Genomic DNA, 25709 nt, shown 5'->3' with positions numbered 1-25709 from the left:
GACCAACAGTATTCCCAGTCATGTGAAATCCATAGATTAGGGCTAATGAATTTATTTCAGTTGACTGATTTCCTTATATGAACTGTAACTCTGTAAAATCTAAGACATTTTTGCATGTTGCATTTATATTTTTCTTCAGTATATATTTTCAATAAATCGTTTAAAAAAATTCATTCATTGTACTGTAGTTATTTATTTTTTTAGGTATGAAATACTTCTACTTTCACAACCACAGAAAAAAAAGAACACTATGTTACAACCAGAATCATCATGAAATGAACAACGACAGGATGTCAAGAGCTCTGGATAAGAGCGTCTGCTAAATGACTTAAATGTAAGTGTAAGAGGTTACACTGCGATCATATTTTTATACCATGTCTTAAAGATGGAACCACAAACTTTCCATTCAAATCGTCAGTAATTGCAATGATAAGGCCCTCCATAGACTTAGAGATGAAGGATACCTAGAACAATGTATCTGCTTACTGGATAAGACATCATACCATTCTGGCTTTAAATTGGATAGAAATAAATAGCAATCAATTTGAATTTGTTTATAAAGATCAATGAGTAAGGTGAAAATACACTGTCTGTTTACCATTAGTAAAAACTAGGCTAGTTTCAGTCTAGTTTGCATAGTGACATGTACAAGCTGTTGACCGAGCCTTGCCTGACACCTACTGTAAGAAAGCTTAGACACCTACTGTAAGAAAGCTTAGACACCTATTGTAAGAAAGCTTACAGTAAGGATGGATTGAAATGTACATAAATGGGTGCCTGGAGGAAAATGAAGGAGGGTCATGCCTAGTCAATTTTATTCAAGAGGAGTGTTTAGTATTTTTTTTCTATCTAGTCCAGGGGAGCATCATAATTTGTAATTGATGAAATTTCTATATTTCTCAGTGTTTTAGAATTTGTTGCTTATAAGGAGATGCTTGATGTGTGCCCGATGCCACCCCTCATCTATGATTCTCCACTGGGCATGCTATTTGAGTGCCCTTATAAGCTATTTAGTATAGTCTCAATCAAATGACCCATACCCTATAGGCCAGGGTTCTCCAGCTGGCGGCCCGCGGGCCACATTTGATTTGGTCCCACAAGTTTTCTTTTGCGTGTGGAATTTTCATTGTTGGACATAAGACTGTAAAGACACCAGGAAATCAGCTCCAAGTGGTTGTAATTTAAGAAATCTGTTCCCAAGTATTTCCACGCATAATAGACACGTGATCAGATACAAATGCAAGTAAGGTTTGAAATGATTACGTTTTAGACAAACATTCCGTTTGGGCTTCTTGTGGTCAATTTGCAGTCTACAAATTATTTGAAATTATGTTCTGGCCACCCGACCATCCACTCCAGAAAAATATTGTCCTGCGGCTGAATCTAGTTGATGATCCCTGCTATAGGCTACGAAGTGCATCCTCAGACAAGCACAGAACAAAGTTATATTTCTAAGATAGCTGCCGGGATGGTGTCAATAGAACTAGGCTGCATTACACACTGCAATGGATATTCCAACCCTGAGCCCCGGCCTGCTCTGCTCTTGCTGATCAAAAACCTTTTTTGTGTACTGCCTAACCAATGCTGTGCTGTGTAGGCCTATGTTGGTAGTTCAGGAGGAGACTCAAAGGCTTCTTCCAAAAATAATATTTAATTTGGGCTAGTCCAAAAAATGGACTATCTTGCCCATGTTCTGCTCAGTTCAGTTTGAGAAGGAGAGCGTGAAGATGAGGAGGATCGGAGGTACACTTTGATAGCTTGCAATTATAATAGATTTGATTAAAAACGATACGTTTCTTTCCCATTATGTAGGCCTATTTACCAGAGGTAAATAATAAGCCAGGTTCCAGCAACTTACATTTGTGGTGCTGAGACTTGAAGCAGCAGCCGCGGCACAATCAATCAGAAACAGCTCATGGTGCTGAAAGTAGGCATAGTTCATTTGAACCATATTCATTTTTATTAGACTTTACTAACAAGAGGGCTTTGTGTTGGAGCCTGTATCTTATTATTTAAGAAATAAGAGGTAGGCCTACCTGTCTGACAGAAGAAATTTGGCTGCTATGTTATGTCATATGCCTACTTTTGCTAAAGAGAATGGCAAAAAAGCACAGCCCTACCCCTTGTTATCTTAAGATGTTGAAGAAAATAGAATGGATCCGATTATATAAAGTGATCTATAAAATCACTTTAGTCCGCGATGCTTTATGCTAGAAACAATCTGTATCATTGGGGATATCATTGTTTAGTTTCTTTGACATTGAGAGGCTGATCTACAACCTCTTATATCCGAGAAGACAAAAAAAATGACTTTGCTTGGGAAGCAATCTAATTCTGTCACTATCAATTGATTGAGCTATTCACTTTCTGTACAATAAAATATGTTTAAACTCAGACAGCTTTGAGGGAAGCACTTACGACCTTCTCTCACTGGGTTAAGCCATGGAGGAAGAGTAGCCAGCAGTTAAAGCTTACATTTTTCTGTGTCAGTAGGTCTACTCTGTCTGGGTTGGAAAGGTAGGTCTACTCTGTCTGGGGTGGAAAGTTAGGCCTACTCTGTCTGGGGTGGAAAGGTAGGCCTACTCTGTCTGGGGTGGAAAGGAATGCCTACTCTGTCTGGGGTGGAAAGGAATGCCTACTCTGTCAGGGGTGGAAAGTTAGGCCTACTCTGTCTGGGGTGGAAAGTTAGGTCTACTCTGTCTGGGGTGGAAAGTTAGGCCTACTCTGTCTGGGGTGGAAAGGTAGGCCTACTCTGTCTGGGGTGGAAAGTTAGGCCTACTCTGTCTGGGGTGGAAAGGTAGGCCTACTCTGTCTGGGGTGGAAAGGTAGGCCTACTCTGTCTGGGGTGGAAAGTTAGGCCTACTCTGTCTGGGGTGGAAAGTTAGGCCTACTGTGTCTGGGGTGGAAAGGTAGGCCTACTCTGTCTGGGGTGGAAAGTTAGGCCTACTGTGTCTGGGGTGGAAAGGTAGGCCTACTCTGTCTGGGGTGGAAAAGGTAGGGCCTAACTTTTGAAAGTACCATGTTCAGATTCATAATGACATCTCAGATTTAATTATTTTCAAACAGGGCCAGTGTTGTTGCAAACAAGACACACTGATTTGACAGTAGAGAAATATGACAAGATGAACAGATAGGGCCTCTCTCTCCGTCCCTTCGTTTTGGTCATTTGTGCAGCATTAAAAAAATATTCTAACATGTAAAATGAAGTAGAACTGCATGACATGATAATAGATTCATGCAATGCTTTTACTACAAAGGAGATCTTTCCACCCCTACTCTTGTTCACATTGGTCTGCGAACACACAACCTTCTAGCCTCAGCCATGTGCGCACTCAAAAGTCATGTGTTGCCATGTAATGCTTACAGGACGAAGAACAGTTTGTAAAACTGCACATGTAAGGCTCTGGTCTGTCCCAGAAGTGAGGCTAAACGCTAGACGTACTCTGCTATCCACTTAGGTTTATTATTATTGTGTGTTCAGGGAGGGTTTAGGTCAAATATATTTTTTGCTGAAGGGAGGGCCATACATTTTCATTTCAAAGTGGTCCAATTTTCTCCATGTAACCCTTATCATAAATAACGTTTACTCCCTAAATGCAGGCTATTTCATTAGTGCTGCTGAAGCCTTGCACAACATACATGTCAGGTGAAACCACAGTCTATAAATGGTCTAGTGATATGCTGTCCTGGGATTCCTCCTTTGCTCATCTCCAGACATCTGTCCTAAACATTGAGAGAGCAGAGTTGGGCTGTGGCTCCTAAGCATCACCTGCCTCTGGAGCGGTGGCACTCCACAGAGCAGTAGCTGGCTTAGGGAATACGCGTCACTGTGCTGGTGGTGGCGGGTCCGGGGCCCGTTTGGGTGAGGGTGCGGTGGTGACTACGACAGTGGACATTGACTTGGGGGAGCCTGCTGCAGAGCGCTGCTGGAGCTGCTGGGCTGGCACCGTCTGGATCCGCACCTGGAGGAGACAGATACATCAGCCACTCCTACCAACTACTATACCTGATGGGTCAGGTGTTCCCCCATCATATGGTCAGGAACAATTCTTGTCCTGCAACAAAATGCAGTTTGTTTGGGAGCTGGGTGAGTAACGGATAACAGGTGAGCTGCTGACTGACCTGTGTGGCCTGTCCCTGCTGCTGCAGCTGCTGTAACTGTTGAGCTGTGACAAAGCTGACTGGCTTGTTCCCAGCTATCAGCTTGGTACCGGCAGGCATGGTGGTGAGGATGATGTTCCTGCCGAGACTGCTGATACTGCACCGACCATATACATACACAGTGAGCTACAAAAGTATTGGGACAGTGAAACATTTTTGTTTGTTTTGGCTCTGTACTCCAGCACTTCTGAAATGATCACATGACTGAGGTTAAAGTGCAGACTGTCAGCTTTAATTTGAGAGTATTTTCATCCATATATCCAGAAATTACAGCACTTTTTGTACATAGTCCCCCCATGTTAGGGGACCAAAAGTCTTGAGACAAATTCACGCATCCTGAATGAATCGTGAATAACGATGAGTGAGAAAGTTACAGGCATAAAAAAAAAAAAAATGCTAACCTCCCCTGTTATTGGTAATGGTGAGAGGTTAGCATGTGTTAGTAGAATGTTATTTGTGCGTCTAACTTTCTCACTCATCATTATACACGATTAATTCAGGACATCTGTAAGCATGGTAGCATCCACATTAATGTAGACGTGTTTACAAACATATTCTATTCATTTTGCTTCATAGGATGCTGCCTTTTGCATTGTATGATAATGAATAATAATTTAACATAATTTGGGAATGATTTATGTATTTTTAAAGTTACATATCTTCAAAACTTGATTTCTGACAAGCAAAACATTTTGGGACTATGTCAACAATGGACTAAAAGATAGTTTTGGGGTAGAGTTTTCCTTTAAGGCTGAACTGAACATGAGGACTCACTTGGTACTGAGGTTTCCTTTCAGCATGGGCGTGGTCATCACACTCTTACTTTTCAGTGGTTGGCTGAGGACAGACAGAGGCACTGTGAACCGAGCTGGTAACTTCCCCTGGGGAAATAAAAGAGGGAGACAATCATTGGATGATCCTTTCAAAGGTGGATGGTGGGGGCTATAGAGAATGGGGCTATAGAGAATGTGGCTATAGAGAATGGGGCTATAGAGAATGGGGCTATAGAGAATGGGGCTATAGAGAATGGGGCTATAGAGAATGTGGCTATATAGAATGGGGCTATAGAGAATGGGGCTATAGAGAATGTGGCTATATAGAATGGGGCTATAGAGAATGGGGCTATAGAGAATGTGGCTATATAGAATGGGGCTATAGAGAATGTGGCTATATAGAATGGGGCTATAGAGAATGGGGCTATAGAGAATGTGGCTATATAGAATAGGGCTATAGAGAATGTGGCTATATAGAATGGGGCTATAGAGAATGTGGCTATAGAGAATGTGGCTATATAGAATGGGGCTATAGAGAATGTGGCTATAGAGAATGTGGCTATATAGAATGGGGCTATAGAGAATGTGGCTATATAGAATGTGGCTATAGAGAATGTTGCTATATAGAATGGGGCTATAGAGAATGTGGCTATATAGAATGGGGCTATAGAGAATGTGGCTATATAGAATGTGGCTATAGAATGTGGCTATAGATAATGGGGCTATAGAGAATATAGAATGTGGCTATAGAGAATGGGGCTATAGAGAATGGGGCTATATAGAATGTGGCTATAGAGAATGTGGCTATATAGAATGGGGCTATAGAGAATGTGGCTATATAGAATGTGGCTATATAGAATGGGGCTATAGAGAATGTGGCTATATAGAATGTGGCTATATAGAATGGGGCTATAGATAATGGGGCTATAGAGAATGTGGCTATAGAGAATGGGGCTATATAGAATGTGGCTATAGAGAATGGGGCTATATAGAATGTGGCTATAGAGAATGGGGCTATATAGAATGTGGCTATAGAGAATATGGCTATATAGAATGTGGCTATAGAGAATGTGGCTATAGAGAATGTGGCTATAGAGAATGTGGCTATAGAGAATGTGGCTATAGAGAATGTGGCTATAGAGAATGTGGCTATAGAGAATGTGGCTATAGAGAATGTGGCTATCGAGAATGTGGCTATCGAGAATGGGGCTATAGAGTGTGTGGCTTTCGAGAATGTGGCTATAGAGAATGGGGCTATAGAGAGTGTGGCTATCGAGAATGGGGCTATAGAGAATGGGGCTATAGAGAGTGTGGCTATCGAGAATGTGGCTATATAGAATGTGGCTATATAGAATGTGGCTTATTACACAACCATCCTGAATCCCACAGTAGATATAAGAGGGGAGTTAATGGTGATGTTGATGAAGCTGTGGGTCTTACTGGTTGTGTGGACACCACTGTGGCTGTGACGGGGACCTGGCGGACAGTAGCAGTGGCTGTTCCCAGAGACAGGGAGCCTGAGGCAGAAGATCCCACCGTCACCCCTTTAGCTCCGGCCAGTCCGCTGGTGGCTATGGTGACAGTGGCGGCTCCAGTGGAGACTGGTTTGCTGCCAGTGGTGGTTGTCATGGTGATGGGTTGGCCCTGTTTATGTGGGATGACCCCGAGGCCAGGCATGATCCGTATGGTGGTGCCACTCTTCGAGTCAGACGAGGAGACGGTGGAGAAGGTTCTGGTCTTCTGCTCGGCCATAGTGACTGCTAGGGTGGGCATCAGGCGGATAGTGTCCCCTGCAGCCTTCAACAGGGTGGTGGTGCCAGCAGAGGCCTTGCTGGTCCGGACTTCACCCGAGGAGGAGGCTGGGCTGGAGCTGGAGTGGGGTGGGGCTACATGGAGAGTAGCAGATATGCTCTTGGTAGTGGCAGTGCCTAACATGTCGGGGGTGAGTTTGACGGTGGTGAGAGGGGACTTAGTTAGGGTGGCCATCATGTCAGGAGTGATCCGCAGCACCGTCTGTCCTTTAGAGTCTGTGGTGATGGAGGAGGGGGGCAGGCGGAGCACATCCTTGCCCTGGATGCGAAGATTGGTAGTCGTTATTGGAAGACCCGGTCTACCTTGAGACTTTATGCCCAACTGGCCTGTGATAGCCACCTTTAGAGAGATAAATGACATGAGAATAAAACATACAGGAAATACTCTGACAAATGAAAAAAGAACTCTCTTTCATGAACACATTACAGCGAAACTATAAATATCTGAACCCTTATTTACATGTAAATCCTTAAATGCCTCCTAATGAACTGTACTAACTTCCTGTTCACCTGTTTGATGATGTTCTGGCTGGTGACTCCCTGTCGGACAGCGGGGGAGGTAGGGTTGTGTGCTGGGCTGCCAGGGGATGCAGTCTGAGGTTTGAGTACAGTAACAGCAGTGGTCAGGCCTGACACTGACAGGGTTGTCTGCCCTCTGGATGCCTGCACCTGGATGGGGCTACCAGCAGACTGGGTCCTCAGTGGTAATGACACCACAGCCTGCTCAGTTACAGGGTGGAGAAAGGAGAAACACAACCCTTCAATTACATGCACCAGTGTATGACAGAAAAAAATGCCTCTTATCTGTGGTTCAAGACCATGTCTGATTAATACAGTTAAATATGGTGCAAATTCCAGGTAAATGTTTTTAACTCTACTCAAAATCGAAGTAACACTGAAGAGACTCAGTTCTCTTGACAGTAAGCATTGCATTGTTTTGTGGGTAACAGAATGGTCCGTGATTAACCTGTGTGATGCCCTTGGTTCCCATGGTGACTGGCACTCTGATTTGATGAGGGGTTTGGTGCACCAGCGTGGCATGCTGTCCTCCTGCTGTCTGGGAAGAAACCACTCGTACCTGTGGGAGAGTGCCTGACTGGTGGCCCACTACCCTGGCTGTGTGTTGGGAGGTAGCTGGCTGAGAGACCTGGGGGCCAGACTGGCTGCTGGACAACAGGGTCCCCAGCTGGGGCATGGGGGGAGGAGACACCAATAGAACACTAAGGGTGAAGAGAGCAGTGGATTAGTACTATTATAACATAAAGACGTTCTATAATTGAGCCTGATAAGAGTTCATCCATGGTATCTGAGTTATACTGACCCAGGACTGGTCTTGACTGAATCTGGGATCCCAGCTTTGGTGGGGGTTGTGGCTACAGGGGCGAGGGGTGATTTGGGGGTTCCAGGCGTGCTGGTAGTGGGGGTGGTTGGAGTTGGGGACATGGGACCCCCCACATCACTTGCTTCCAGGCCTCCAGGGGTCTTACCACCCCCCTCCTTACTTCCAGACTTCTATAACACACAGGGTGCATAGTCACCATCAACACATACCACCACCATGACATACAGTTACAGCCAGTTACCCGTAATTTCCGGACTATAAGCCGCTACTTTATTCCCACGTTTTGAACCTCGCGGTTTATACAATGACGCGGCTAATTTATGGATTTTTCCCGCTTTCACAAGATTCATGCCGCCAAAAAACTGAGCACCGTCACATAATGTGACGTAAATCGAGCGCGCTCAAACTTCCCATCATTCTGATTACGGTAGTAATTTTGTCACCCTCATCATGGCAAAGACACGGAGAAATGCATATAATGCAGCTTTCAAGTTGAAGGCGATCGATCTGGCTGTTGGAAAAGGAAATAGAGCTGCTGCATGGGAGCTTGGCCTTAAAGAGTCGATGATAAGACGTTGGAAAGCAGCGTGAGGAACTGACTCAGTGTAAAAAGACAACAACAGCTTTCAGACGGAAGAAAAGCAGATGGCCCAAAGTATTTGCAGCCACTCGACATCGGTGTAAATCGTGCATTTAAGGTGGCGCTCCTTGTTCAGTGGGAGGCTTGGATGACAAGTGGGGAGAAATCCTTCACTAAAACGGGCCGCAGGCGAAGAGCATCTTATGGTCAAGTCTGCCAGTGGGTCCTGACAGCGTGGAGCATTGTCAAAAAATCCACTATCATCAACGGGTTTCGAAAGGCTGGACTGCTGCGTGTTGAAGGGGCAGCATGAGCTCAGCGGGGTATTTGCCTCCGGATGAAAGTGACGAGAGCGACAATGAAAACGATCCAACATCGGATGAAGCGATTCTGAGGCTATTCAACTCTGACACCGAAGGAGATGGCTTCAGTGGTTTCAGTGCACAGGAGGAGGAAGATAGTGACCAATGACTTTCTTGGTAGGCCACTGTTTAATTTTTGTTACAAGCCGTGTTTCGTTTAAAGGCTGTGTAAAATTCATTTGTTTCAATGTACCGGTAGGCACCTGCGGCTTATAGACATGTGCGGCTTATTTATGTACAAAATACATCTTTTTTAATAATTCAGTGGGTGCGGTTTATATTCAGGTGCGCTTAATAGTCCAGCAATTACGGTATATTGGCACCGTTGCAAATATAAAAACAGCTTCTATCTCGAGCCAATCAGAATGTTAAATAGCCATTAATAACCGGCCTCTGAGCAGTACACTTCCCTGAACTTAGTGACTGTTACTAGCCGGATACCACCCGGTACTCTACCCTGCGCCTTAGAAAGTGCTGCCCTATGTACATAGTCATTAAACACTGGTCACTTCAATAATATTTTCACACCGTTCCACATACTTTATTCTAGTGAAGGCTCATCCTATATAAATTCTTCTGTACACACCTTTTCTATTCATATACTGTCCATGTCTACAGTGCCTTCAGAAAGTATTCACACCCCTTTCCTTCTTCAGGAGTACACATTTAAATAGGATCGACTCACTCTGTGTGCAATAAGTATTTAACATGATTTTTTTAATGACTACCTCATCTCTGTACCCCACACGTGTATAATAATGTTTACATAGCTTTGCTTTATTCATCTCATATGTGTATATATCTACTGTATTTTAGTCTATGCCACTGACATTGCTCATCCTAATATTTATATATTCCTTAATTCTATGATTTTACTTTTAGATGTGTGTGTATTGTTGTGAATTGTTAGATATTACTGCACTGTTGGAGCTAGAAACACAAGCATTTCGCTTCACCCGCAACAACATCTGCGAAGCATGTACGTGACCAATAAAATTTGATTTGATTTGCCATACAATTATCTGAAAGGTCCCTCAGTCGAGCAGTGCATTTCAAACACAGATTCAGCAACAAAAACGAGGGAGGTTTTCCAATGTCTCGCAAAGAAGGGCACCTATTGCTAGATGGGTAAAACATTTAAAAACACAGACATTGAATATTCCTTTCAGCATGGTGAAGTTATTAATTACACTTTGGATGGTGTATCAATACACCCAGTCACTACAAAGCTACAAGTGTCCTTCCTAACTCAGTTGCCGGAGAGGAAGGAAACCGCTCAGGGATTACACCATGAGGCCAATGGTGAATTTAAAACAGTGATAGGAGAAAACTGAGGATGGATCAACAACATTGTAGTTGTTCCACTATACTAACCTAAATGACAGAGTTAAAAGAAGGAAGCTTGTACAGAATAAAAATATTCCAAAACATGCATCATGTTTTTGTTTTTATATATAATATGTACCTTTATTTAACTAGGCAAGTCAATTAAGAACAAATTCTTATTTACAATGACGGCCTACACCAGCCAAACCAAGAGAACGCTGGGTCAATTGCACGCCGCCCTGTGGGACTCCTAATCACGGCTGCTTGTGATACAGCCTGGTTCGAACCAGGGTGTCTGTAGTGACGCCTCTAGCCCTGAGATGCAGTGCCTTAGACCGCTGTGCCACTTAGGAACCCCAGTCGGGTAAAATGTATGGAGTAAAATGGACATGATTTTCTTTAGGAATGTAGTGAAGTAAAAGTTGTCAAAAATATAAATAGTAAGGTACAGATACCGAAAAAACTCCTAGGTAGTACTTTTTACTTAAGTACTTTACACCACTGCAAATTTATGCCCGTGAATTTGTGCCCAAATTTGTGTGTATGGAATTATTCCGGGATATTTGATTTCAGGTCATGAAACATGGGACCAACACTTTACATGTTGCGTTTATATTTTTGTTCAGTATATTTGTGAAGAAATAGGGAATTATTTAAGAACAGTGCAAGGGTGCCAATATATTTTGTCGCAACTGTATGTTAGACAACAACAGAGCTCATTCCATAGTATCAGCCTATCATCAGGATTCTAGACAGGAATGACAAGTGTTTTAGCAAGACAAAGTTGCACATTCTCCAGTCTACATACAAGCTGAGAGGGTATGTCAGTGTACATGAGCTGAGAGGGTATGTCAGTGTACATGAGCTGAGAGGGTATGTCAGTGTACATGAGCTGAGAGGGTATGTCAGTGTACATGAGCTGAGAGGGTATGTCAGTGTACATGAGCTGAGAGGGTATGTCAGTGTACATGAGCTGAGAGGGTATGTCAGTGTACATGAGCTGAGAGGGTATGTCAGTGTACATGAGCTGAGAGGGTATGTCAGTGTACATGAGCTGAGAGGGTATGTCAGTGTACATGAGCTGAGAGGGTATGTCAGTGTACATGAGCTGAGAGGGTATGTCAGTGTACATGAGCTGAGAGGGTATGTCAGTGTACATGAGCTGAGAGGGTATGTCAGTGTACATAAGCTGAGAGGGTATGTCAATGTACATGAGCTGAGAGGGTATAAAACCTCAATTTGTCAGAGGTACAGCAAATACAGCAGAGTAGAGGCAGTGGGACTCACAGGCTTAGACGCAGGTTTAGGTTTCTGCTGCAGAGCCTTTCTGGCCTTGGCAGCAGCAGCTTGAGCCTGGTGAATCCTCTCTAGATGAGGACAGAATTATTAGTCGTAACAATGTGCCTGTGGGCTACTGAGGAAAGCAATGTCAACCACATTCAGATCTTATCACTTTCCATTGGTAGAAAGTGCTGCTCACCAAACTCCTCCTGACCGCGGTCACGGTGCAGGTAGATCCACAGCTTGCGGCCGATGTCATACTTCACACAGGGGTCCTTCTCATAGTGCAGCCTGTCCAGAGCCCCACTCACAACCGTGTTCACCTGCAGGAAACATTACATGAGGTGCAGTGCTCAGTCACAGACAAACAAGGACAGACCGATAACAATAACCCAGTCGCCGTGAGGATCTAACCTGAGCACTGGTGACATCTGGTGCCAGGAATTGAGAGTCCTTGAGCAGCTCACAGATCTCAGCTCTGGTCCCCTCTCCGTTGGGCAGCCGGGCTGCTGCGTCCCGCACTGAGGGAGAGGAGCAGCAGAATAGTCCAATCTAACCTGTGGCTACTGCAACAACACCACATACTGATGGCAGGTGTATACATGTCTTACCCAAGGAGAGGATTGTGACATAAGCTGGGCGGTCGGAGCGCAGCAGAGTGTGTTCTCTGGCTTTGTTGAGAGACATCTCCTTGTCAAAGACCCCCTTAACAGGCCCCACCACAGACTCAAAGCCATGCATTCTGAAGGTGAAGGCTTTGTGTGGCTGGTCATACCGCTGCTGCTCCTGATGATCAAAACAAGAATATGGACGCATAATGATTACAGAGAACACTGTGTGATCGTTGTAAATAATACTCAATACAGAACAAACCCTAGACTAAAAAGGTAGAGACGTGACATGGACCTGCACTTGGAAAACATGCCTCTCGTCTCCTGTGCTGGGCCGCACCACGAAGTCAGTCCAACTGCTTAGTTACAGAGAGAACAGCAAACAGTAATTCAATCAAATCTAAATCCCACTATGGCAATAAACACATACACTACCCAAGTCATTCAGAGTAAGAGCATTTGTGAAATGAGTAAAGTGGAAACTTACACTCTAGGGGTGGGAGAAGTCATCTCTGTTAGTTCTTCACATTCTGTCTGTAGAGGACATTGTTTTTTTTATTCAAGTGTATTAGAGGGAACAGAAAACAACCATACTGACAGAGTAGTGAGATGTGGAAATGTGTACTTGCAATACCTTGACCACAACCAAGTCCTTGGAGTCGACCCACAGCTGACACAGAGCACTCAAATCCTTCTCTCCATCCTGACTGGGACCTTTGAGACACGAGATCGAGACAAACCTCTATGTCTCAAACTATAAATATTTGAACGTGCAATGTGACAGAATTTGGACAGGTCATCTGACTGACAAAAAGGAGATCTTACCAATCCATTTCCATCGCTGTGAGTTTTCTCTGAACGCCACATAGGGAGTGAAGCCACTGGGAAGAACCAACATACCGACTGAGTGAGAGAGAGGAAGACAATGAGCGAAGAAGAGAGAGAGAAAAGAAAGATGAGAGGTTGATGATATTACTGCTTTAACGATGCAGAGAAGAGGATGTCTGCCTGGTCACCTTTAGTCTCCCCAGCCAGGAAGTGCAGGGCCGGCAGCACCATCTCTGACCAGCAGGAGGCCGAGGAGAACCAGGGGTTCAGGGAACTAGCTGGAGATGTCTGCCACTGTTGGACCTTCTCCTCCAACTAACAGGACATACATGATTCATTATATACTCTTAAAGTGTTACAACAGTTACAATTCAAAGTAACAGTTCAGCTCATCACATAACAACTCAGTGGTCTTGTGGTTAGTGTCTGCCCTAAGTCATACCAAAGACACTAAAAATGGGACCTGATGCAACTCTGCTTGGCACTCGGAAATAAGGAGATAGGGGGTAGAAAGGCCCTGTGATAGACTAGCGTCCTGTCCAGGGGGTGTGCTTGTACATCAAGCTGCCTCATGCTACAGAAACAGGAAATAGGCTCCTGATCCTATGAGCCTTTCTGCCTCGCTTGTGCAAAGCTTCTTACTGATCACATACCATGTCGCCAAACCTACTAGCAATATACTTGTGATGGTATAACTGATTGAATACCATGGTGGTGCTGGCGAGGCCGTCTAGTTTTAGGATGTTCTCCAGCAGGTTGAAGAAGCTCACTGCGATCTCCTCCACCATGACAGGGCTGTTCTGCACCTCCTCCATCGGTCTGCAGAGAGAAAAGTACGGTGTGCAACTGAATTCATGATAGCATCTAAATGTCCGGAGCACAAGAATATCAGTCAAGCTGTCATTTTGCTTCACTCATTGAATGTCATGTTAGAACATCTCTGTTCATACAACAGCATCAATCAATCAAATGTATTTATTGAGCCCTTTTTTACATCAGCCGATGTCAAAGTTTTATACAGAAACCCAGCCTACAATCCCAATCAGCAAGCAATACAGATGTAGAAAAACTCCTAGCCACTCTACTCTACTGTACTCTACCCTACTGAGCTCTACCCCTCTGCTGAGCTCTACCCTACTCTGCTGAGCTCTACCCTACTCTGCTGAGCTCTACCCTACTCTGCTGAGCTCTACCCTACTCTGCTGAGCTCTACCCTACTCTGCTGAGCTCTACCCTACTCTGCTGAGCTCTACCCTACTCTGCTGAGCTCTACCCTACTCTGCTGAGCTCTACCCTACTCTGCTGAGCTCTACCCTACTCTGCTGAGCTCTACCCTACTCTACTGTAGCATGCGATATTTCATTACTAACATGTCAGGTTAAAGTGCCATCTTTGTGGGATGAGAACATAAGACTTCACAATGTTACCAGTGTAAATATCTGGCTTGGGTTGTTAATCAACCTACAAGGGTGTTTACAAACACCACAGGAACAAGATCATCCACATGTGTCGATCACATGTTTACTAGTACAGTAAAACTTTGTTCTAAACCTGTATCCGTACACATTGGATGCAGTGATCACGATATAGTGGCCATATCCAGGAAAGACAAAGTTCCGACAGCTGGGCCTAAAATAGTGTATAAGAGATCATACACATTTTTGCTGTGACTCTTATGTGGATGATGTTAAAAAATATTTGTTGGTCTGATGTGAAAAGGAGCATCCATACGCTGCACTTGATTAATTTATGAAACTTCTTCCTATTATTGATAAACATGCAACTATTAAGAAACTGACTGTTAGAACTGTTAAGGCTCCATGGATTGATGAGGAATTGAAAAACTATGGCTGAAGCTGAAAGAGATGGGGCAAAGGGAGTGGCTAATAAGTCTGGCTACACATCTGACTGGCTGATTTACTGTAAATTCAGAATTTACAGTTGAAGTCGGAAGTTACACCTTAGCCAAATACATTCAAACTCAGTTTTTCACAATTCCTGACATTTCATCCTAGTAAAAAGTCCCTGTCTTAGGTCAGTTAGAATCACCACTTTATTTTAATAATGTGAAATGTCAGAATAATAGTAGAGAGAATCACTTATTTCAGCTTTTATTTCTTTCATCACATTCCCAGTGGGTCAGATGTTCACATGCACTGAATTAGCATTTGGCAGCATTGCCTTAAAATTGACTCGGGTCAAACGTTTTGGGTAGCCTTCCACAAGCTTCCCACAATAAGTTGGGTGTATTTTGGCCCGCTCCTCCTGACAGAGCTGGTGTAACTGAGTCAGGTTTGTAGGCCTCCTTGCTCACACACACTTTTTCAGTTCTGCCCACAAATTATCTATAGGGTTGAGATCAGGGCTTTGTTATGGCCACTTCAATATCTGGACTTTGTTGTCCTTAAGCCATTTTGCCACAACTTTGGAAGTATGCTTGGGGTCATTGTCCATTTGGAAGACCCATTTGCGACCAAGCTTTAACTTCCAGATGTCTTGAGACGATGCTTCAATATATCCACGTAATTTAACTTTTTCATGATGCCATCTATTTTGTGAAGTGCACCAGTCCCTCCTGCAGCAAAGCACCCCCACAACATGATGCTGCCACCCCCGTGCTTCATGGTTGGGATGGTGTTCTTTGGCTTGCAAGCCTCCCCCTTTTCCCTCCAAACAGAACGATGGTCATTATGGCCAAACAGTTTGATTCTTGTTTCATCAGACCAGAGGACATTTCTCCAAAAAGTACGATCTTTGTCTCCATGTGCAGTTGCAAACCGTAGTCTGGCTTTTTTATGGCGGTTTTGGAGCAGTGGCTTCTTCCTTGCTGAGCGGCCTTTCAGGTTATGTCGATCTAGGACAAATTGTACTGTGGATATAGATACTTTTGTACCTGTTTCCTCCAGCATCTTCACAAGGCCATTTGCTGTTGTTCTGGGATTGATTTGCACTTTTCGCACCAAAGTACATTAATCTCTAGGAGACAGAACGCGTCTCCTTCCTGAGTGGTATGACAGCTGGTCCCATGGTGTTTATACGTGCATACTATTGTTTGTACAGATTAACGTGGTACCTTCAGGCATTTGGAAATTGCTCCCAAGGATGAACCAGACTTGTGGAGGTCTACAATATTTTTTCTGAGGTCTTGGCTGATTTCTTTTGATTTTCCCATGATATCAAGCAAAGAGGCACTGAGTTTGAAGGTAGGCCTTGAAATACATCCACAGGTACACCTCCAATTGACTCAAATGATGTCAATTAGCCTATCAGGAGCTTCTACAGCCATGACATCACTTTCTGGAATTTTCCAAGCTGTTTAAAGGCACAGTCAACTTAGTGTATGTAAACCTCTGACCCACTGGAATTGTGATACAGTGAATTATAGGTGAAATAATCTGTATGTAAACAATTGTTGGAGAAATGTCTTGTGTCATGCACAAAATAGATGTCCTAACCGACTACCGCCCTAACCGACTACCGCCCTGTAGCACTCACTTCTGTCATCATGAAGTGCTTTGAGAGACTAGTCAAGGACCATATCACCTCCACCCTACCTGACACCCTAGACCCACTCCAATTTGCTTACCGCCCAAATAGGTCCACAGACGATGCAATCTCAACCACACTGCACACTGCCCTAACCCACCTGGACAAGAGGAATACCTATGTGAGAATGCTGTTCATCGACTACAGCTCGGCATTCAACACCATAGTACCCTCCAAGCTCGTCATCAAGCTCGAGACCCTGGGTCTCGACCCCGCCCTGTGCAACTGGGTACTGGACTTCCTGACGGGCCGCCCCCAGGTGGTGAGGGTAGGCAACAACATCTCCTCCCCGCTGATCCTCAACACGGGGGCCCCACAAGGGTGCGTTCTGAGCCCTCTCCTGTACTCCCTGTTCACCCACGACTGCGTGGCCACGCACGCCTCCAACTCAATCATCAAGTTTGCGGACGACACAACAGTGGTAGGCTTGATTACCAACAACGACGAGACTGCCTACAGGGAGGAGGTGAGGGCCCTTGGAGTGTGGTGTCAGGAAAATAACCTCACACTCAACGTCAACAAAACTAAGGAGATGATTGTGGACTTCAGGAAACAGCAGAGGGAACACCCCCCTATCCACATCGATGGAACAGTAGTAGAGAGGGTAGCTAGTTTTAAGTTCCTCGGCATACACATCACAGACAAACTGAATTGGTCCACTCACACTGACAGCGTCGTGAAGAAGGCGCAGCAGCGCCTATTCAACCTCAGGAGGCTGAAAAATTCGGCTTGTCACCAAAAGCACTCACAAACTTCTACAGATGCACAATCGAGAGCATCCTGGCGGGCTGTATCACCGCCTGGTACGGCAACTGCTCCGCCCTCAACCGTAAGGCACTCCAGAGGGTAGTGAGGACTGCACAACGCATCACCGGGGCAAACTACCTGCCCTCCAGGACACCTACACCACCCGTTGTTACAGGAAGGCCATAAAGATCATCAAGGACATCAACCACCCGAACCACTGCCTGTTCACCCCGCTATCATCCAGAAGGCGAGGTCAGTACAGGTGCATCAAAGCTGGGACCGAGAGACTGAAAAACAGCTTCTATCTCAAGGCCATCAGACTGTTAAATAGCCACCACTAACATTGAGTGGCTGCTGCCAACACACTGTCATTGACACTGACCCAACTCCAGCCATTTTAATAATGGGAATTGATGGAAATGATGTAAATATATCACTAGCCACTTTAAACAATGCTACCTTATATAATGTTACTTACCCTACATTATTCATCTCATATGCATATGTATATACTGTACTCTACAACATCGACTGCATCCTTATGTAACACATGTATCACTAGCCACTTTAACTATGCCACTTTGTTTACTTTGTCTACACACTCATCTCATATGTATATACTGTACTCGATACCATCTACTGTATGCTGCTCTGTACCATCACTCATTCATATATCCTTATGTACATGTTCCTTATCCCCTTACACTGTGTATAAGACAGTAGTTTTTTTTGGAATTGTTAGTTAGATTACTTGTTGGTTATCACTGCATTGTCGGAACTAGAAGCACAAGCATTTCGCTACACTCGCATTAACATCTGCTAACCATGTGTATGTGACAAATAAAATTTGATTTGATTTGATTTGAAACTACAGTGTGTTAACAAGAAATTTGTGGAGTGGTTGAAAAATGAGTTTTAATGACTCCAACCTAAGTGTATGTAAACTTCGACTTCAACTGTATGCACTAAAACCGAATTACGTAAGTACCAAGTTCAGGAAGGTCAGATGCCTTCTCTGCTTCCAATGTCACTAATGCAGTAGGAATATCGGTTTGGGAAGCGAGATGCGGAGTGAAATTCATTGGGAGTGTTAGAGCAAATACAATGCTACTTCTCTGGTAACAAATTAACAACAGATTTTCAGTATGATTATAGAGAAGGGCCCTCAACACGGCACTGACATAAATGACTGATGGTTGATTAAATACATTTTTTCACCAATACAACGACACACAATACCCCATAATGACAAAGCAAAAACAAGTTTTTAGAAATGTTTGCAAAATACCTTATTTACACAAGTATTCGGACCCTTTGCTATGAGACTCGAAATTGAGCTCAGGTGCATCCTGTTTCCATTGACAATCCTTGAGATGTCTCTACAACTTGATTGGAGTCCATCTGTGATAAATTCAACTGATTGGACATGATTTGGAAAAGCACACACAGTTGACAGTGCATGTCAGAGCAAAAAGCAAGCCTTGAGGGCGAAGGAATTGTCCACAGAGCTCAGAGACAAGATTGTGTTGAGGCACAGATCTGGGGAAGGGTAGCAAAACATTTCTGCAGCATTGAAGGTCCCCAAGAACACAGTAGCCTTCATATTTTTACCCCTTTTCTCCCCCCAATTTTGTGGTATCTAATTGGTAGTTACAGTCTTGTCTCATCGCTGCAACTCTCATACGGACTCGGGAGAGGCGAAGGTCGAGAGCCCTGCCTCCTCCGAAACACAACCTAACCAAGCCGCACTATTACTTGACACAATGCCCACTTAACCCGGAAGTCAGCCACACCAATGTGTCGGAGGAAACATTGTGCACCTGGTGACACAATGCTAGTGCACGATGGGACAAGGACATTCCTGCCAGCCAAACCCTCCACAAACCCAGATGGCGCTGGGCCAATTGTGCGCCGACCCATGGGTCCCCGGATGCGGCCGGGGGCGACAGAGCCTGGACTCAAACCCAGAATCTCTGGTGGCACAGCTAGCACTGCTATGCAGTGCCGTAGACCACTATGCCACTCGGGAGGCCGTGGCCTCCATCATTCTTAAATGGCAGAAATTTGGAACCACCAAGACTCTTCCTAGAGCTGGCTGACCGGACAAACTGAGCAATCGGGGGAGAAGGGCCTTGGTCAGGGAGGTGACCAAGAACCCAATGGTCACTCTGACAGAGCTCCAGAGTTATTCTGTGGTGATGGGAGAACCTTCCAGAAGGACAACCATCTATGAAGCTCTCCACCAATCATGCTTTTATGGTAAAGCGGCACATGACAGCCCACTTGGAGTTTGCCAAAAGGCACCTAAAGGACTCTCAGACCATGAGAAACAAGATTCTCTGGTCTGATGAAACCAAGATTAAACTCTTTGGCCTGAATGCCAAGCATCACATCTAGAGGAAACCAGGTACCGTACCTACATTGAAGCATGGTGGTGGCAGCATCATGCTGTGGAGATGTTTTTCAGCCGCAGGGACTGGGAGACTAGTCGGGATCGAGGGAAAGATGAACAGAGCAAAGTACAGAGAGATCCTTGATGAAAACCTGTTCCAGAGCGCTCAGGACCTCAGACTGGGGCAAAGGTTCACATTCCAACAGGACAATGACCCTAAGAACCCAGGCAACATAACACAGAAGTGGCTTCGGGACAAGTCTCTGAATGTCCTTGATTCACCCAGCCAGAGCCTGGACTTGAACCGATCGAACATCTCTGGAGACCTGAAAATAGCTGTGCAGTGACGCTCCCCATCCAACCTGACAGAGCTCGAGAGGATCTGCAGATAAGAATGGGAGAAACTCCCCAAATACAGGTGTGTCAAGCTTGTAGCATCATACTCAAGAAAACCCAAGGCTGTAATGCTGTCAAAAGGTGCTTCAACAAAGTAATACATTTGCAAAAAAATTCTAAAAACCAGTTTTGCTTTGTCATTATGGGGTATTGCGTGTAGATTGATTAGGGAAAAAAAACATTTTGTCAATTTTAGTAGAAGGTTGTAACGTAACAAAATGAGGAAAAAGTCAAGGGGTCTGAATACTTTCCGAATGCACTGTACACATCAGCAACCACAGCTAAACCCTTAAATAGTTGCAGTCTGTTTGGAATGGGTGACCAGTACTAAATTGGTCCTGAACATCTTTAAAACTAAGAGCATTGTATTTGTTTCAAATCATTCCCTATGTTCTATACCTCGGCTGAATCTGGTAATGAATGGTATGGCTGTTGATATTTCTTGTCCTCATAAGAAACATTCATTTGTTGTATCTGGAGTATTTCTCCTGTTTTATCCGGTGTCTTGTGTGAATTTAAGTATGCTCCCTCTAATAAAGGTATATTCTTTAAAAAAGTATGTATGTCTATATAGGTATGTGTATGTATATATGTGTATATGTATGCATGCGTGTATGGATATATATATTTACCAAAAAAATATGGGGGATTGGAAATGATGCAGACAATTACATTGGAAGCAATATTCTTTCCGCAATATTAAGCTGATCCTCCCTCTAAAAACAAAATAGTATGCTCCCTCTAATTCTCTTCCTCCCCTCCCTGAGGACCTGAGCCCTGGGACCATGCCTCAGGACTACCTGGCCTGATGACTTCTTGCTGTCCCCTGTCCACCTGGTCGTGCTGCTGCTCCAGTTTAAACTGTTCTGCCTGTGGCTATGGAACCCTGACCTGTTCACAGGACGTGCTACCTTGTCCCGGACCTGCTGTTTTCGACTCTCTCTCTCTACCACACCCGCTGTCTCTAACTCTGAATGCTCGGCTATGAAAAGTCAACTGACATTTGAGGTGCTGACCTGTTTCACCCTCTACAACCACTGTTATTATTATTATTTGACCCTGCTGGTTATCTATGAACGTTTGAACATCTTGGCCATGTTCTGTTATAATCTCCACCCGGCACAGCCAGAAGAGGACTGGCCACCCCTGGTTCCTCTCTAGGTTTCTTCCTAGGTTCCTGCCTTTCTAGGGAGTTTTTCCTAGCCACCGTGCTTCTACATCTACATTGCTTGCTGTTTAGGCTGGGTTTCTGCTAACCCTAGAGGGGTTGGTTGTATAGCAACAAAACCTACACATGCTTAACTATGTGGCAAAACAGATTGTGTTGGCTTAGATTGTTGACAACATGTAAACTATATTTCTAATGAATCAAATCGACTCACTCTTCCTTGACACTGGGCAGTGGAGTGACTGGGGTCTCAGGCAGAGTAGCTGTGATGTTAACTGATGGAGCTGGGGCTTCTGAAGGCATCAGAGCCTCACAGGGATCCTCAGACTCCACTTTAATTGTCCTCATCTTCTTCTTTCTCCTCTCCTCCCTCATCTTCCTCTTGGGCAGAGCCAGGTCAAACAGTGCTAGATCATAGAAGATACTAGTTAAGAATGTTTCTAGACTAGTTTTGCCTTACATCATTCAGAGGATCTAATTGAATCTAGCTACATACACTACTAACCAAAAGTATGTGGACACCCTTTGAAATTAGTGTATTCGGCTATTTCAGCCACACCTGTTGCTGACAGGTGTAAAATATTGCGCACACAGCCATAGACAAACATTTAGCAGTAGAATGGCCTGTATTGAAGATTTACGTGACTTTCAACGTGGCACCGCCATAGGATGTCACCTTTCCAACAAGTCAGTTCATCAAATGTCTGCCCTGCTAGAGCTGCCCAGGTCAACTGTAAGTGCTGTTATTGTGAAGTGAAAACATCTAGGAGCAACAACAGCTCAGCCGCAAAGTGGTAGGCCACACAAGCTTACAGAGTGGGACCGCCGAGTGCTGAAGGGCATAGCGCACAAAAACTGTCTGTCCTCAGTTGCAACACTCACTACCGAGTTCCAAACTGCCTCTGGAAGAAACATCAGCAAAATAACTGTTCATCGGGAGCTTCATGAAACGGGTTTCCATGGCTGAGCAGCCGTAAAAGTCGGCTGGAAAGGTGTAAAGCTTGCCGCCAGTGGACTCTGGAGCAGTGGAAATTCTGGAAAATCTTAACGTTACAGCATACAATGATTCTAGACGATTCTGTGCTTCCAAATTTGTGTCAACAGTTTGGGGAAGGCCCTTTCCTCTTTCAGCATGACAATGCCCCCATGCACAAAGAGAGGTCCATACAAAAATAGTTTTTCAATATCGGTGTGGAAGAACTTGACAGTCCTGCACAGAGCCCTGACCTCAAATCCATCTAACAACTTTGGGATGAATTGAAACACCGACTGCGAGCCAGATCTAATCGCCCAACATCAGTGCCCGACCTCACTAAATGCTCCTGTGGCTGAATGGAAGCAAGTCCCGCAGCAATGTTCCAACGTCAAGCGGAACGCCTTCCCAGAAGGGTGGAGGCTGTTTTGCAGCAAAAGGGGGGACCAACTCCATTAATGCCCATGATTTTGGAATGAGATGTTTGACGAGCAATTGTCCACATACTTTTGGCCAAGTAGAGCATGATTCATTTGTCTTTATGATTATGCGTTTGGTGTTTTGGTTATAGACTTGATTTGTACTCACTCATCATGGAGCCTTTACGACCTATGTTCACTCTAGACATCATGTCACCCAGGCGGATGTCAGAAGTCATCAAGTCTGGATGATCCTGTGCAAATAAGAATGACTAGGATTAGGATACAAGGAAATGTTGTACAAAATGATATTAGGTAGATAAACAGTGTCCCCAATTTCCATTCACACCTTGATTTTATGGATAGCAGAATTCTCTGCTGTTTTTGTGAATGGAGAAGCAAAGAAGAAACTAACCGGTTGTCGTCTCCTCTTCTCTCTATGTCTCCGTAGCATGGCTCTCATGTCCTTCTCTCCCAGTTCTTGCTTATCTGTGTAAGCAGGCACCACATATCTTCAATCACTACATCTGCAGAGTCTTTATGTACATTACAGCAGTAGGGCTGGGGATTGCCAGGGACCTCACGATACAATGTTATCGCGATACTTAGGTGCCGATACGATATGTATTGCGATTCGATGTTCAAAACATATTGTTCACTGTATAGTCTGCTGCAGCGAGGCAGAGAGTTTTGATCAGTCATGGAAATACAAGTGCTGAAAACATGTTGGCTCACTATTTTAGAAAGATGGAGAAAAAGCTATAGGACGAAAAATACCGGAGTTTTGGCACAGTTACAGCTAGCTGACTAGCGCAAGATAGTGCTATCTAGCAAAATCGATACTTGGAAGTCAAAGTATCGATTTAATATCATCCAAAACAATATTGCGATATGTAACCATAAATGTTTTCCCCCAATCATTTACAGTAACTGTATAGATCTACTGTAACTGACCGGTGGTCTTCATGTCCTGGGTGGAGAGACTGGGCAAAACCCTGACAGAGACTGTGGGCGTTGGAGAGGAAGGAGATTGAGGTGTTGGCAGCCAAGAGGCTGTATCTGCAAATACAACACAAAGGACAAGTATGTGACATCGAGAAAACATTGAAAGAGGAACTCTGACACTTATTCAATGCTGCTAAATGCAATTACATTTCAACATTCTAGGCTGTTGAAAGCAGACTCACCATCATCGTCAGATGAGGCATTGCTGTCTCCACACTCAGTTTTAACTTCCCTCAGTATCCGGCACACTCTTCCTCTGACCCTCTGTTCCTGCACCTCACCATGTGTCTGGGTGGGATACTTTCTGTTCACCGCAATGTCAGGGCCACTGCGGACAGCCAACTCTAGCAGTTCCTAAACACAAAGAAATGATATAGGTGAACATACTGAGGAAGGCTTTTCACCTTGTGCTTGAAGATATATGCATATGTAACCGATGTGAAATGGCTAGCTAGTCAGCGGTGGTACGCGCTAATAGCGTTTCAATCGGTGACGTCACTCGCTCTGAGACCTTGAAGTAGTTGTTCCCCTTGCTCTGCAAGGGCCGCGGCTTTTGTGGCGCGATGGGTAACGATGCTTCGTGGGTGACTGTAGTTGAAGTGTGCAGAGAGTCCCTGGTTCAAGCCCAGGTAGGGGCGAGGAGAGGGACGGAAGCAATACTGTTACACATACCTTTCTAGAGACCAGGATCTGTTTAAGGAGTTTGTGGTAGTACTGCTGCAACGAGTTCAGCTGGCGTTTCTTCTGGGACTTGGCACACAGTTGTCTGTACTTAACCACTTCTGGATTGAAGTGGCCATCTGGGGAGAGCACAGTGGTACATGATATCACTGATATGCCGTAAACAGTCCAAAAACTCACTCAAAATCAAGCCGTTTGAGAGAGGCGGAATGTTACCTTGGAACAGTTTCTGTGCAAGGTGCAAGGGGTTTCCGAAGCAGAAGTTCTGTTTGTTGAAGAGTTTGCTGATGGTGCTGTCCTGCTCACAAGTGTTGTCTTCTTGAAAGTGTGGTAACAGTTGACGGAGATGCTGCCTCTGGTCATCTGTCAGTACTTCAGACCAGGTGCTTTCACTCAGCACAGAGAAGAATATTTCAGGCTGTTTGCCCAACAAAAACAAAAAATATATATAAACAGAACTGTAAATGCAACAATCGACATACAGTACACCTTTATATATACTGTCTATGCAGTGTACACAATGGATAACCAGCATATGATAAAGTTAACACAGAAATCACTGCAGTATGCTATTATTAGCTACTCACATCCTCAAGCAGGTCTTCTGGAAGACTCACTTGACAGTTTCCCAACATGCACTCTTCAGTGATGCGCCCATCACTGCCCTCCCCCGAATCTAGGGGGTCGGTCAGCATGTGATCAAGTGCATCCATTCTGATCTTCCTTCACAATCTGAAGGAAAAAATGAATTGCATTGGTAGCTACAGTAACGTTCGCTATCTAACTAAAATCACGAGTCGCTTGGCCTTGTTAGCTAGCTAGCTCACGTAAAATAGAACGGTTTTTCTGCATTTCTACAGAAAACATTATCGATCTTGTTGGCTGGCTAACGTTATCATGTCAAGGATGAAATACAAACCAAAAACACATGTCAACGTGAGCTACTAGCTAAATTATGCTAGCCAGCTACCCAAAGCAAGATAACTAAACCAGGAAAAATACGATTCAATTAAATATTCTGCGCACTTTGGATATGATTATCTAGTTAGCAATATGAGCTTAACCAATAGATAACTCGTTTAGCTAACAAAGACACAATTACCTAGTTTACCAGAAAATAGAGCACACTGGACATCGGATAAAAGACTCAGAGGGGAATCATAACAACGACGTACCAATACGGTTTCCGTCCCGTCCGCTAAGTCTACCGTGACTACTTCCAATTTCCTCGATTCTGGTTGCATTCGATGCACGAAATTAAAACAAGTTCTTTAGATAATACACAACAAAAGACATTTCACTTCAGA

At 44.3% G+C, this 25709-nt stretch overlaps 1 protein-coding gene across 6 annotated transcripts; it reads right to left on the bottom strand.

The window, feature by feature from the left end:
* Positions 1–3446: 3446 nt before the first annotated feature.
* Positions 3447–25707, bottom strand: LOC124006817 (nuclear factor related to kappa-B-binding protein-like). 6 transcript variants are annotated; one of them, XM_046316993.1, is made up of 26 exons: positions 25578–25707; positions 24990–25134; positions 24619–24820; positions 24394–24521; positions 23904–24075; positions 23671–23775; positions 23132–23205; positions 22886–22970; positions 21539–21731; positions 13783–13894; positions 13264–13390; positions 13073–13150; positions 12882–12961; positions 12735–12781; positions 12543–12606; positions 12248–12422; positions 12051–12157; positions 11836–11959; positions 11643–11722; positions 8067–8257; positions 7713–7965; positions 7256–7465; positions 6375–7085; positions 4936–5042; positions 4123–4258; positions 3447–3962 (listed from the first exon to the last, which is right to left on the bottom strand). In XM_046316993.1, the coding sequence occupies exons 2-26, from the start codon at positions 25113–25115 to the stop codon at positions 3825–3827; spliced, it is 3825 nt and encodes a 1274-aa protein (XP_046172949.1). In that variant the 5' UTR covers positions 25116–25134; positions 25578–25707; the 3' UTR covers positions 3447–3824. The 6 variants fall into 6 exon arrangements, 5 of the variants coding, with proteins under 5 accessions (XP_046172949.1, XP_046172947.1, XP_046172951.1 ...); XM_046316991.1 differs by lacking the exon at positions 25578–25707 and adding an exon at positions 25505–25574; XM_046316995.1 differs by lacking the exon at positions 25578–25707 and adding an exon at positions 25505–25574 and having other exon boundaries at positions 8067–8254.
* Between the last annotated feature and the right edge of the window lie 2 nt (positions 25708–25709).

This window comes from Oncorhynchus gorbuscha, linkage group LG20 (assembly GCF_021184085.1).
Source record: "Oncorhynchus gorbuscha isolate QuinsamMale2020 ecotype Even-year linkage group LG20, OgorEven_v1.0, whole genome shotgun sequence".
Classification (NCBI taxonomy): Eukaryota; Metazoa; Chordata; class Actinopteri; order Salmoniformes; family Salmonidae; genus Oncorhynchus; species Oncorhynchus gorbuscha.
This window is presented reverse-complemented; position numbering and strand designations above follow the sequence as displayed.